Consider the following 14,018-nt stretch of genomic DNA (forward strand, 5'->3'; position numbering starts at 1 on the left):
GCTGGGAAGTCAGAAAATGCAGTTAGAAAAAAAAGATCTGCATTTGAATATGTTTGAAATGCTCAGTTCTTTGTTCAGTTGACAAAACTGTGTGTGCTTTAAGCATAACACGGCCAAAATAATACGTCTGTTAAATGTGAAATGTTGTGGTTATATTTTTTGGTTGGTATTTCAGTTTCAACGTAGTTGACTTTGAGAAATTTGACAATAGAGACTCAGGACAATCACACTATTTCACTTTAGACCGAGCTCTTTTGTATGATAGAAATCATACATAGAAAAAAAATTCTCTTTCAATCAAAACATGTTTTAATATTTCTGTTGAAGTACACTTCAGCCAAGTACATTAAAAAAAGCTTTTAAGCAGCTCTTCCTGCTCTAAAGTGACACTTGCATGTCCAATAAAAATTATTTTTTGTTTAAAGCTTGTAACATTTTGTCAAATGAAACTTTCACCTTTAAAGAGAGACAAAAGCAAACACTCATCATTTCTATGCTGTGCCAGGCGACTTATCTCCATCCAAGCGGTTTGGCTCTTTGTGGTTGTGGTTCATTTTTCTAATTTTCTCCGTTTCCTGTGTCAACAGTATTAATTGAAATCATTTGAAAGGGTCTCTCTTCTCATCAGATGCCTTCTTACTAGAAAGCCCATTCAGTTGTGTACATGATACATATATAAATGGCCTGGCCTCTGCAGAAAAACTTTAGCATTGGTGCATATTGCATACTATTAATAAGTGTTTTATCTCTCTCTTTATTGTGTTGAAGTTGACAGTAAATAGCAAAAGTAAATATGTGACTGTCTGTGAAGTGCAAACTACATGACACTGTTCCTTTTAAGCTCTGATGAAGCTTCACTTTAGCAGCAGCAACAAAGTCAGAAGTACTGTAACAGTATTTAACCTTGAGGAGTTTACGGTGAACAGAGCAACCAAGTTAACAATTAACAAAATTCATAAACCAAACCTATTAATCAAGTATTCCCTGTCAAACCAGATTTTATCTAGATAATTGTCAAGGACTCCCTTAAAAAACACTTTTTAAAGCTCTTCAATCATCTTTCAAAAACAGTATTCATTGATTCATTACTAATCCTGTTTCAAAATGGTTCCATGGAAAATCTTTCCAAAGTGCAAATTACTTTTCAAAAGTAGAGACCCAGAGGACAGAAAAACTGCTGTTCAACTCAAATTAAGAACCAGAGCAGAATCCCAGTCAGTTACTGTGAAATCCGTTATTAATGTAGTGAACAATGTACATGTTGAGTGATTCAGCATCAAAGAAAGAAAAGAAAAGGCCCCTGTTCTATCTACAAGTGCTTACCATTTGGAGGGTCACGGGGGTGGAGCCGATCTCAGCTGACATTTGGTGAGAGGGTTAGGGTACGTCCAGAACAAGGCGGTCCATCACAGGGCTGACACATGGAGACAAACAACCATTCACACTCACACTCACACCTACGGACAATCTAGAGTCACCAGTGAACCTGCATGTCTTTGGACTGTGGGAGGGAGCCTGGGAATCTGGGGAGAACCCACAAGGAGAACATGTAAAATCCACACAGGTTCAAACCCAGAACCTTTGTGCTGTGAGGCTAACCACTGCACCACTGTGCCCCCACTAAAAGACAGCAGGTGCTAATTCAGTCCTATTAATTAAAAATAGATGAAGAAAAAGCAAAAATCAATGTTTATGAGAGGGTCACTGCAGAATGTCCTAGCGGAATCCTCATGAAACACAATTCATGTAGATTTTGTGTCTGAATTTTCTGCCTTCTCTTTACTATAACAATTTTCACACACACAGAATGAGGAATGATAGTGTTGAAGTCCATGCAATCTTCATCATCTTGTTAGCTCACACAAGTTGTGAAAGACTGCAAGATCTGATTGGAAATAGAGTGAACAAGTAAAGCCGTGTATAGCTCCGCTCCGGCTGCCGGAATTTGGGGGTTATGTGCGATATTTGGCTGCTCAGTGCCTTCACAGTGTACTTCAGTGATGAATAAAGATTTCTATACACATCTTATCTTGACATCAGAGTTTTTTCTGTCCAGGTCAAATAAAAGCGATTGTTGCTTTCCATCACAGGTTCGTACTCTGGCCAGGACGGATGAGGCCCGCGGCCTTCTGTGGCTGATGGAGGAGGAAGCTGTTCAGCCTGGAGGTTCAGAGGAAGCCATGCTGGAGAGACTCTTTAGCTACTACGGCTCTGCACAGGGAGAAAACAAAGGTGAGAACGCAGCCTGTCACTGCCTGCTGAAGCACTCATCAGAAGGTTCTCCGGAGGTTGCAGGAACGACAGACGGCACTGACCGTACTCTGACATCATGGGCAGAATAATGGAAAAATGTCCTGTGGTGTTGCAGGAGCCAATCTGCTGCTGCGAGGCGAGAAGCCCCACCTCTTCCTGCTGGGTCACAGCCACGGGACAGACTGGGTGGAGTACAACGCACAGGGCTGGCTGAGCCACGCCAAGCACAACCCTGCTGCCCAAAACGCTGCCACACTGCTGCAGGACTCCCAGAAGTATGACCACACACAGCAAGCACACATACGCAATATCCAGTTTACTTGAACTAAGCGTGCTGAGGAGCAGTCAGTGCTGTGCTGTTCATGTGCTGCATATCCACACTATTGTTGTCCCTTTTTATTCTTTCCGTCCACTATATGACGGTGCTTCAGTGCTAGATATCTCAATCTCTCTAGTAGGGTCGAGTCATTACATCAACAAAGTGACCTGAGAACATGTGATTATGTAGGGTTTATATACCACATCATAACGCAGTCTCTTCTTACAGAAACGTATCACACTCTGGCCTCCATCATAGAATTCATAGAAGCATAACTGCATAAATACATTTTAAACTCTGCTTCATCTAATTCCTGAAAGCTAGTGGGAGGTGCTTCAGCACTGCATGACACATGTCAGTGAGTTCACAAGGAATGTTCCCAAACTTAGAAATGGAAGTTGTTACAGAACAGAGCATGGCAGCAGCTACTGTTGACAAAAAGGTAAACAGAAAAATCAGGTTTTCACTGGTATGATGACTTGACCTGCAATGTGAGATGGAGATATCCAGTGCTGACCACTGCCATCTGGTGGCCATCAAGAATTCATAGAACCACAGTTACATTTGTAACTTGTTTTTATTTGTTCAGGTTCTGTGCCTGAAACTTTAGACATCAGCACAATACAAAGAAGTGAATACTATTCAAACCAATCTCCAGTACTTAATATGTTCATCTGCATGCACTTAGCAACTAATCCCAAACAGTTAGACAAGTCAGATTCACAGTTTGAGAGCCAAATGATGTAGGGAGTAATCTCCCGACTTATGTGTCCCCAAACAGTCAGATTAGCTGCCTGTATATTTTAGCATCCATCAGTTATTCTTCTGGCACCGCAGGAAGAACATCAGCGGGTTGTTTATGGGCCGAGCCAGCGGGGCCACAGTGTTGTCGGGTTCTATCGCCGGTCTGGAGGGCAGCTCCCAGCTCGCCCTGCGACGAGCCACCAGCATGAGGAAAACTTTCACCACGGGCGTCGCTGCTGTCAAGAAGAAGAGCCTGTGTATCCAGGTCAAACTCCAAGTGGTAAGTGGAGTGATTAAAAAAACTCTACTCTACTGCTCAGCTTTTTAGGGCTGTTGGTCGTCATCAACTGAACAGGATCTTTCTTAAACATTTCCATTGTTAATTATTAAATCAAATTCTTAATGATTAAATAAGATGGTGTTCTACCAACATGCAGAAGCTGATACTTTTGTCACCTTCCTTTTGTTTTTAGGATGCTTTGATTGACATGGTGCGTCGCTCCAGGGTTCACTTTGTCCACTGCCTGCTGCCCAAAGCGGAGGCGGTGGGTGGAGGAGGTGAGCCCCGCGTGACGCACGGAGAGAGTGCTGACTCAGGCCTCATGACTTTAGATGTGGGCCTCCTGAGAGCTCAGCTCAGAGGATCCAAGCTGCTGGATGCACTGCGCATCTACAGGCAAGGTAATGATTTTTTATTTATTTATTTATTTTTTTGTTAGAACTGCATGAAGGAACTTTTGTTTCCATCTTAGAATAATTACACAAACACATTCGACACATGCTTATGACATGTTAAGTTGTCGGTCTAAGTTTAAATCTGACAAAGAATTGCCAACAAAAACTTTAACCCTAAACCTATCCCTCTTTGGGATAAAATACTCAAGTTACCCAGGTGAAACCTCCTGCATCAAATAGACAAACTTGTGATTCTGCAGTTACCTCACATAGTCTGGACAGAGCTCTGCTGTCAGCTCCGGGGAATGGTGGCCTGGGATCTGGGCGGTTTGATGGTTTGATTGCTCATCCTATAGCCCTGCCAAACCAATCTCTATAGAATTGATGTTACTTCCAAAATCCAGTGATGGTCAAAAGTGTAAGCTACATCCTTAAGCTCTTTGTCCCAATGTGAAATTCTCCTCCCATCTGTGTGCTTACAGTCTCACCATGTAACCTTGTACATTTCCACCTGTCAAAGCTTCACAGCTTTGTCTTCTTGCTCTGAAGTATGTTGAAGTATTCTCTCTGTTGGGCTCCCTCTCTGCCTCCAGGATACCCAGACCACATGGTGTTTTCTGAGTTCCGCAGGCGCTTTGATGTCCTGACGCCACACCTGACCAAGAAGCACGGCCGCCACTACATCGTGACAGATGAAAAGAGGGTGAGTGTTTGGCAGGGTTAGTGCTGTTGTGTGTGTGTGTGTGTGTGTGTGTGTGTGTGTGTGTGTGTGGCTAAACAGTATTTTCAAACCTTTATGTGAGTCCTCACATTAATACTCACAGGTATGATTCGGATCATTGAAGTGAGAGCCAGAGATGTGTTTTTTTTTCAGGTATCAGTGGATTTGATGCTGGATGAACAGAGCAAACAGAAAACAGGCTGTGCTATTCCCTTTTACTCTAAAAGTAGAAATCCAACCGGAATGCACGAGCCCACAGCGGACCAATAAACACACTGTAATATGAGCAGGACATAGCTCGTTTTTGCCTTTTCCAATGTGTTTGCATTGCAGTTAAACAGCACACTAAAATACCTGAACGTTTGAGGTGAAACAAACACAATGCAGTAACAGAATCTTACTCAACCATTACCCACCACACCACATACAGCATGTCACCACCTGAGGTGGCATGTTAAACGGCAGAAGTACAAGCTGCAGTTGTAACACCAGCCCTATAGCTCCAAAAAGTTGTTGTTGACGTTTCTGTCTCCAACTTTCTGGAGGTGTTGTGCTAAGTCACTGGAGGAAAAAATCCAGCCAGCCAAAAGAAAGGGTAGAATTTGGAAAGTGTAAAGTCTGGAGAATCCGAGCTTCTCTCCTTGCCCTCCACATCCTAATCTCCCAGTGAGAACAGAATCCCTTTATTCCTCCTCTCCTCCTCCCGCTCGCCTCTCTCCACTGTCCTCTTCCTGTTCCAAGAGCGCTCTTGTGTGTAATTAATTATGATTGCGCAGGCTGGCAGCATATGGCTACTGTACTGATTAATTACTGGCGGTAGGAAGAGCTCTTTCTTTCCTCCTCTCTCTCCCTCTCCCTTCCCATTTTCTTGTCTCATTATCTTTCCATTCCTTTTGTATAGGAGGCAGAACAGTTTAGGACCATCCCTGAGCATATGATTAATGTCTTCTCTACATACTGCTCAGGCAGTATGAAGCAGCTTTGCACAGAGGCGTGATTAGCCTTTATGAGTGGGCGTTGGGCCTGCTGGAGGAAAAACCGCAAGGCCTTGTGTACCTGATGAGCTAAAGTTTTTATGTCTAAATATGTAAAGAATTTCTCAGTCTAAATATGATCTGATTGGCTAAATGGCTGCCTGTTTGCATGTGCCAGTTAAATGTGGAACGTGATAAGAACACCAGTCACTGTCAACAGAGAATTCAACAGATTTAACTGGATTAATTAAGTAGATCAAGCTATCCTCTCCTTACCACACCACAACACACTGGCAGTCAAGTGGATCACAAGATTCCTTGGAGATGATTTTTGAGAGGACAGCCCACTCAGAAAGAACTAATGGTACGCAGTTCTCTGGGGAGATGGGAATGAACAGCGGAGACGAAAGGGGGGAAAAAAGGAAGATGGATGAAAGGAGGCGGTGTGAGACAGAGAAGGGCGTATAATTGGAGGAATAATATGAAAGAATGGGTTTTCAGAGAGAGAATATTGGTTTGCTGAGCCTGTCTGAGGATTTTCTTTTTTTTTTAATGCCAAACAAAACGCCTCGTCGTTTTGCTGCTGACCACCCAGTTCTGTCACGTCCTCTTACACTGTGATGTAGCCATGATGTCAGTTGCCAGATGGTGTACCTGCCAAGAGCTTTTCAGACCAACCAGGCAAACAGCAGAGGAAGGAAGGAAATCCACCACACCACACAAAATTCCTGTCAGTGTCCTCTCCCTGAGAGCTGAAGTTTCTTATTACTATCCTGTCTTCCTGTGATTACCCTGCTTTTCTCTGGAGAGTTTTGCTGGTCTACATGCTGTGTAAGAACGTCTTTTAGATAGTTTTGTAGAGACTTTTGAGACTTGTTACACTCTTGAGGATGCTCATGTGTGTGCTGGCTTGTTAATCCAACCAAAGCAATGGTCAACTAAAACAAAGCAACAGGCTCAGATATCTGGACCTTAATCCATAGTATGGATCAAACCCAAAACGCTAATTCGGTCTGATCCTGTCGATTTCTGTTAAATGACTCTGATATGAGTTCCTCTACCAAATGATGTTGACCCCTGACCATTCCTTTAGTGGTCTGATGGGTAGAATGTATGAACATGTATGGAACACATCCATGCTTCCCTGAGCATGAGTCCTAACCATTTTGGACACTCCACAAGCTTTTACTGGAGACAGAATGAATCCTATTGACAGGCTGACATGAAGTTTGCTTAAAGATGTCATTTGGTTTTAAATGTGATCCACTTGCAGGTTGTAGAGAGACTGATCAATCAGTGAGAGTAATCAAAGCGTAATTAAAGTAGTTGATTTTAAGTGGAATATAATATCTATTGCAACATGAAGGGTGTTTTTCGTCTTTACAGCTCGGTTTTAACAAATTCTTCTTCAGATGATGAGATTGTTGATCCTTTAAAGAGCTGAGCTGAGCTGCATCCACCAAACAATCTGCAGTTTGTCTCTAAAGGTTGAGTTGACATGATACATGAGACCTGACTGAAAAGGAACCTGAGAACCTTCTCTTGTTTTGTCCTTTCAACTCCCCTGAGGCATGCATGTGTGTGTGAATGTGTGAGTTAACTGTTGTTAAGGGGGGAATGGCGTTGCTATGGTACCCAGCTAGCATCCTTTGGGCAGCTAAGTCACGTGCTCATGTTGAGGTACGGCCCACAACAAGCCGTGGTGCTTGTTTTTGTTGATGTGTGTCCTGACTGTGTGCTCTGCTCGTTTCCAGGCAGTGGAGGAGTTGCTGGAGTCCTTGGAGCTGGAGAATAGCAGCTACCACATGGGGCTGAGCAGGGTGAGTGGAGTCACACACATACTCAATTTTCAACAGTCTACACATATGAGGACGGTCATCAGGACTTTTTACTAAGTTTAACTACAGAGCGAAGCCTTGATGTGAAAAAGGTTTGTTACTGTGAGTATTTTTTATCAGATTTAATAAGACACCTCCCTGTTCTCTGAACTGTTGATGCTGTTTACTACAACTTTTTCTCAGCTCCCCAAATAAGTTTGAGTTGTTTTTTCCTAAAATCATAATTCTTTCTTTAGTCGTTTCATTTGATGGCAGTTGCCAACAATTTGACAGAAACCCTGGAAACTGACATAAAACACTCCACACTTCACATCAGATACACATTCGGCAGTTGCATCTTTTTTCCCACCATCAAGGAGAGCCTTTAAGTCCCGTCGTGTTTCACTCAGAGACACTCTCAATTAATCAGATAATTAGAAAGAGTTATCCATTCTACTCACCTGTCTTTCAAACAGGTGTGGTGGACATTGTCTGTGCTGTTTTTGTTCTTCACACTTCCATTCTCACCTTCACGAGTCCTCGTGTGCTTTGTTTTTTTATCTTTGCTTTTTATTGGGATGAGCTCTTTGTAGCTTTTTGTATCAGTGACCCTTGCCAAGCATGAGTCAGACCCTGCCAGACTCCAACTCTTTGAGATAAAAAAAAAACTCTGCTAATCACAAGGAAAAAGACAGGCTGATGGTTTTGTTAATTAGATCTGTGAATGTCTGTGGAATAAAGAACAGTGAGTGCCTTCAGCTGTCAATTAGAGAAGTCACTTGGCAGATATTGCAGGGAGTTTAACCTTGCCTTAGTGTTGGTGTGTGTCACTCTATACTTGGCCCGCTACTTTTCCCAAGTTCAGATAAAGTTCTGAATCAGAACTTTTTTGTTTTTGTGTGGTGTTCTGATTACTAATCATATTAATGCTTCTTGTTTTTGTATTATTTTTACTGGCAGATGACACACACACACACACACACACACACACACACACACACACACACACAGGTCCAACTAACCCACACACTGAGCCACTTACACTATCCAATTATAATGTGTGACTCCTGCAGTGTGGGAATCAATCTGAATAATGAATAAATGAGCTCCCTCAAAGTGGAGTATATCATATGATTAAAATACACTAGCAGATTGTATAATTGCCACCTGCCAAGTTGTGCTGGGTGATAGAAATGACCAACTTTCTATACTAATTCAAATGTTTGAACAAGTTGACAATGTGAATCCTGGTGTTAGCTGTGGAACAGTAGACCAGCTCTTCACCTTTGCAGAAAGTCATTGGAATTGGGCCTTCACAAGGTCAATGTAGCTACAGCTCCAGAACAAGGACTGTATGGCTTCAAGCCATATGGTATACTCTGCACAAAGTTCTGCTCCATGTCTCCAATCCCATTGGTGTTTCATGGACAGGATTTTTTTAGATGACGTGGTTCTGTTGACTTCATCCGACCGTGACCTTCAGCATACACTGAGGTGGTTTGCAGGTGAGTGGAATATGGTAAGGATGGAAGTCAGCATCTTGAAGTCATAGGCTTGCTCCCTCCAGGTTTGCCCCTGGTTATGTGGTGTCGTGCAGGTGTTGCATCAGACTGTTGTGGTGAAAGCGGAGCTGAGCCAGGAGGCAAAGCTTTCGTTTCACCAGTTGATCTCTGTCCAACCCTCACCTATATTGTCATATACATTGGGTAGTGACTGAAAGATTGGCTCTGTAGATTGGCTTGAGGCAGCAGAGGTGATGGTTAGCTCACTGCCACAGCAGAAACTAGAGATCAATGCAACCTATGACAAAAAAGCAAGTAGACGCTGGGACAACACAGCACATGGTGTTATTTCTCACAGCAAGTGACCAAGAAGGGTTTAGTCTAGCTCCTGTCTCAGGGCATGTGCACAACTCTGTGTTGTGGTGCAGTAATGAGCACAGATGCTTTTTGTTGAAAGAGCAGAAACAGAGAATCCTCTTTGAGTCAGGTGATGTGACTCAGTTTATTTTTGCTACTAATCTTCCAAACTGGATAGTGTGACATTATATTACATCAGTTGTGTTGTAGGAATGATTATATTCCAAAATAAGTGTCACCAGTGACACATGAAGTTTGGACTGTGCAAATGGCTCCATCTTCTCCAGTCTGGCAGATGACCCACCTCTCACTGCCAAACTGCCCCTGTGGTTTACTGCCAACTAGTATGTGGCTCTCTGCCTGATATCATTAAGGCATCCCTGCACTGACAAATGGGTCTCCAAGGATCACAGCAGTTCATGTTAACCAGATGTGTTGTGTTCTCCCAGGCTAGTCTGACATCATCTGCCCACAGCAGTATTTCACACTAGTTGAGAGTTTATTTCTGGTGGATGGCGGGAAAAACAGGATGATTCTGTACTGACTGTAACTCGGTCATTTCTTCACCAACACAGCACAACAAAATACCAAGCTCCTTACAAGGCCCGGGTAGCATTGGAAATGTTTAGTGTGATACCCGAATCTCCATACTGAAATCAATACAAAATACAAGTGCATTTTAAAAAAATAAAAATATGCTGATGTTCTTAAATGTTGAAGTAAAAGAAATGGTCCAAGAACAAAATAATCCAGACAGCAGAAGTAAACAAACATTTGATATTAACATTCTTTAATATTCTGTTCCATCATTCTACATGAGGCCATCGGCTTCCTCTTAAAATGTTATGCTTGATATGCTCCAAGCTGAGCCAAGCTTACTTCACCTACTGATAGAATATTCATCCCATTCCAGGGTTTCATCCAACAGCAGCGCATGTTGACCACACACACCTCTGCTCGCCATCCTTTGGCTTAGTCCCCACAAGCCTCTGGCTTCACTTCATACCTTTGAGTCATTAAACAGAACCTCTAGTCTTCTGCATAGTTCAGATATGAGATGCTGTACTCCCACTCACTCATGTAGAATGTTAGTATTCAGAACACATTTACACACCATAGAGGAGCAGCATAGGATCAACATTGCCCTCTAATTGCATCACCAGATCACCCTAGTTAGTTAGAAAAATAATAATCCTGCATCCTGCACACTGTACAGAGGAGAAGTCATTAGACAGTAACAACACTAAAACATTTGTTTTTAACAGCTCTCCCGTTGTTAAACTGAAGCTAGTAATATTGTTATGTCACATGTAGTGTAGATGTATTTACTTTAAAAAGATATAAAAAAGTCTCAGTGCACCACCCAGAGGATTAAACAAGCAGACGCCATTACCTTTGAAATGTGTACTATATTCAGCTTCACTAGATATTCAGTGCTGACGAACCATAATGTGAACTGAACCTCTGTTAGAGCAGAGCAACATCACACAGATACAAAGAAACTGTAGCTGCTCACGGAGCTCTGACCACGCACGCCATGGGTACACACATCCTTGTACATGTTTACACTGAACTGTGGTCAGTCAGTGCCCCCTGATCCCCCACCTTGTCACACACTATCCAGTTGCGGGCTAACCACCGTGTGACCAAGATGACCCACATTTGATTTGATGCTTGCCATCTAGATTTATTGCACAGTAGAACACTGTTGTGTGGAGGTGAAGTCACAAAGTCTTCATCTAATCAATGATCTTAATTCCCAGCTGTGCTCCTTTGCTCAGCCAATTCTGAAAATGACAGTCATCCTCTGAAGGACAAAGCGTCACTCAAACTCTGCTTAATGAATCTACTACCACAAAGAGCTGCCAGCTAATTCAGGGCAGGGGAACAGAGCGGTGTCTGTCCCCAGACACGAATTATCTACAGTCCCTGACAAAAGTCTTGTCGCTTGGGTACAAGTTGACCTTAAGTGCCCCATAAATATATTTCTAATCAATTTTTTTTTACAAGAAATGGCTCATTTCAATCCCAACAGCTTTTGAAATAATGTTTTGGTGCCAAACGACTGAACTGAAAAGCATTCTAACATTCACAGCTTGGTAAAGCCCACTGAGTCAGTTTTTGCAAAGACAAAAGTCTTGTCGCATTGTCATATGATGCACCCAGTCCTAGATTACAGCCTCACCTGTGATCAATAAGTGATCAGTCAGTTAGTGGGTGTGTATTAAAAGAACCCCAGCACACCAGACCTTCACATCAACTGCAACTTGACCTCTGACAACATGCCTAAGATTCACCCTGAGGCCAAAGCGTTGATTATCAAGAGGCTGAAGACCAGATCCACTGCTGAGATGGCTGACACCTTCAATGTGTCTCAGCGTCAAGTACAAAGAATAAGAAAAAGATTTGAAAAGACTGGAGATGTTTTTGACAAGCCCAGGTCCGGCAGACCCCGCAAGACAACTGCTCAGGAGGACCGTTTGTTGGCTGGCAGAGCTCCACCAGGCCTGGTCACCTCAAGTCCCCGTGTCAACCAGAATAGTTTGTAGAATTCTGTCTCGAAACGGCCTTCATGGTCAAATCAGTGCCCAGAAACCAGCACTAAACAAAAGGCAATTAAAAAAATGTGTGACATTTGCCAAGGCCCACAGCCTGCTAAAAGGATGGACGCTGGAAAAGTAGCAGAAGGTGGATTTTTCAGATGAATCTTTGGTTTAATTACATCACAGCCGCTGCAAATATTGCAGGAGACCTAGTAGAGCCCGCATGGACCCGAGATTCACCCAGAAAACAGTTAAGTTTGGTGGCGGAAAAATCATGGTCTGGGGTTACATCCAGTATGGGGGTGTGTGAGAGATTTGCAGGGTGGAAGGCAATATCAATAGCCTAAAATATCAAGAAGTATTAGCTACCTCTTACATTCCCAACCATAAAAGGGGTCAAATTTTGCAGCAGGATGGTGCTCCATCGCATACTTCCATCTCTACATCAAAGTTCCTCAAGGCGACGAAGATCAAGGTGCTTCAGGACCGGCCAGCCCAGTCACCAGACATGAACATTATTGAGCATGTCTGGGGTAGAATGAAAGAGGAAGCATAGAAGACAAAACCAAAGAATCTTGATGAACTCTGGGAGGCATGTAAGACTGCTTTCTTTGCTATTCCTGATGACTTCATCAATAAATTGTATGAATCACTGCCGAACCGCATGGATGCAGTCCTTCAAGCTCATGGAAGTCATACAAGATATTAAATATGGATCTCACAGCACCACTACTTAATTCACTGATGTTATGCAACATATTTTTGTATTTGAAGTAAATTATTTGTTCAATTTTCATATTATTCTCTGTAGGCGACAAAACTTTTGTCTTGCCAAAATCTGACCTTTCTGTGTTCATTGAATAATATATCTTTCTTCTGTGAAGCAAATTTATTTTAGTACATTAAACATAATTTGGGAGGGTTTTAGCTTTCATATGAGCCATTTATAAAACCAATGGATTAATTAAAAGTCACATTATAAGCTGTTGTTTTTACAAAATGGATAAGTGACAAGACTTTTGTCAGGGACTGTAGAAGGAGTTTGAGGCATCATGATGTATGATGCTTTTACAGGGGCCCCAGTGTCAGACCGTTGTGGCTCTTTACAGTCAAAAATGAAATTGTGCGCTCATTGGCATTCAGGATGTAGCAGCACTGCTTCACAATCATCGGCAAAGGAGATGAAAGACACCGGAATCTTTGTGGACAGGGCAGAATTTAACAAATAACATAAGCACTGAGCAAAATCTGAGTAAGAAGACAATCTGCACAAATGCAGATGGTAAGTAGTGTATTTACTGGACTGCACTTTGTCAGCTGATTCCAACGTGTTTTTGTAGTAAGCAGATACAATTGGAAAAACACAACATGCAGTGGTGGGTGGGTTTCTCTATGGTGCCACCTGGATTCATCAGCGATCAGAATGACTCAGTGGGTCATGGTAAATGTTATAAAACAATGAAATTCAGAAGCAGTTCTATTTCCACCCCTAGTTAATACATGAAAGTGATTGGATATTGACATCTCTGTGAAATTGTTAAGCGCAGCATTGGCATGCTTCCATTTTTTAATGCTCTCTTATTTTGGCAGAGATCCAAACTGATTTCCGGACCATGCCAAGCATATCATATGAGGAGTTCTAAACTCTGATCCTGATTCATTCAGAAGGTTATACACTACATTTTCTTCAAATCTGATCATATCAACATGAGGCCCAGGAGATAACACTAATCGTTCTGACAATCTTTTAGAACTTCAAGTTTTACAATCACTGGCTCAGCATGTGGATGCGTATCACTGAGCCATGTCTGAAGTTTCCGTTTCACCGAGTAAACGTTAAGAACAGGTTTTCAGTAACTGACAAATATTTGCAGATGTGACAGACAGCGAGTTCCTAGCTTTAAGAAAATATTTGTGTGTGACTTTGTCTTGACTCCCCTTGTCCTCCTCCTGCAGGTGTTCTTCCGAGCGGGGACTCTGTCCAGACTGGAAGAGCAGCGGGACGTTCAGACGAGGAGGAACATATCTCTGTTTCAGGCTGCATGCAGGGGATACCTGGCCAGACTGGCCTTCAAGAAGAGGAAGGTAAAACTGCTGCACATGATCACTGCAC

The 14,018-nt window shown here is 42.6% G+C and overlaps 1 protein-coding gene across 10 annotated transcripts in view; it reads left to right on the forward strand.

The window, feature by feature from the left end:
* Positions 1-14,018, forward strand: part of myo18ab (myosin XVIIIA b) — a 112,570-nt gene that overhangs the window by 54,173 nt on the left and 44,379 nt on the right. For all 10 annotated transcript variants that reach the window (XM_027280822.1, XM_027280823.1, XM_027280828.1 and 7 more), the window contains 7 exons: positions 2,091-2,232; positions 2,369-2,528; positions 3,410-3,596; positions 3,790-3,997; positions 4,585-4,694; positions 7,441-7,506; positions 13,862-13,990. In XM_027280822.1, coding sequence (XP_027136623.1) covers positions 2,091-2,232; positions 2,369-2,528; positions 3,410-3,596; positions 3,790-3,997; positions 4,585-4,694; positions 7,441-7,506; positions 13,862-13,990 — 1,002 coding nt within the window. The remainder of the gene's footprint in view (positions 1-2,090; positions 2,233-2,368; positions 2,529-3,409; positions 3,597-3,789; positions 3,998-4,584; positions 4,695-7,440; positions 7,507-13,861; positions 13,991-14,018) is intronic.

This window comes from Larimichthys crocea, chromosome VII (genome assembly GCF_000972845.2).
Source record: "Larimichthys crocea isolate SSNF chromosome VII, L_crocea_2.0, whole genome shotgun sequence".
In the NCBI taxonomy this organism is placed as follows: domain Eukaryota; kingdom Metazoa; phylum Chordata; class Actinopteri; family Sciaenidae; genus Larimichthys; species Larimichthys crocea.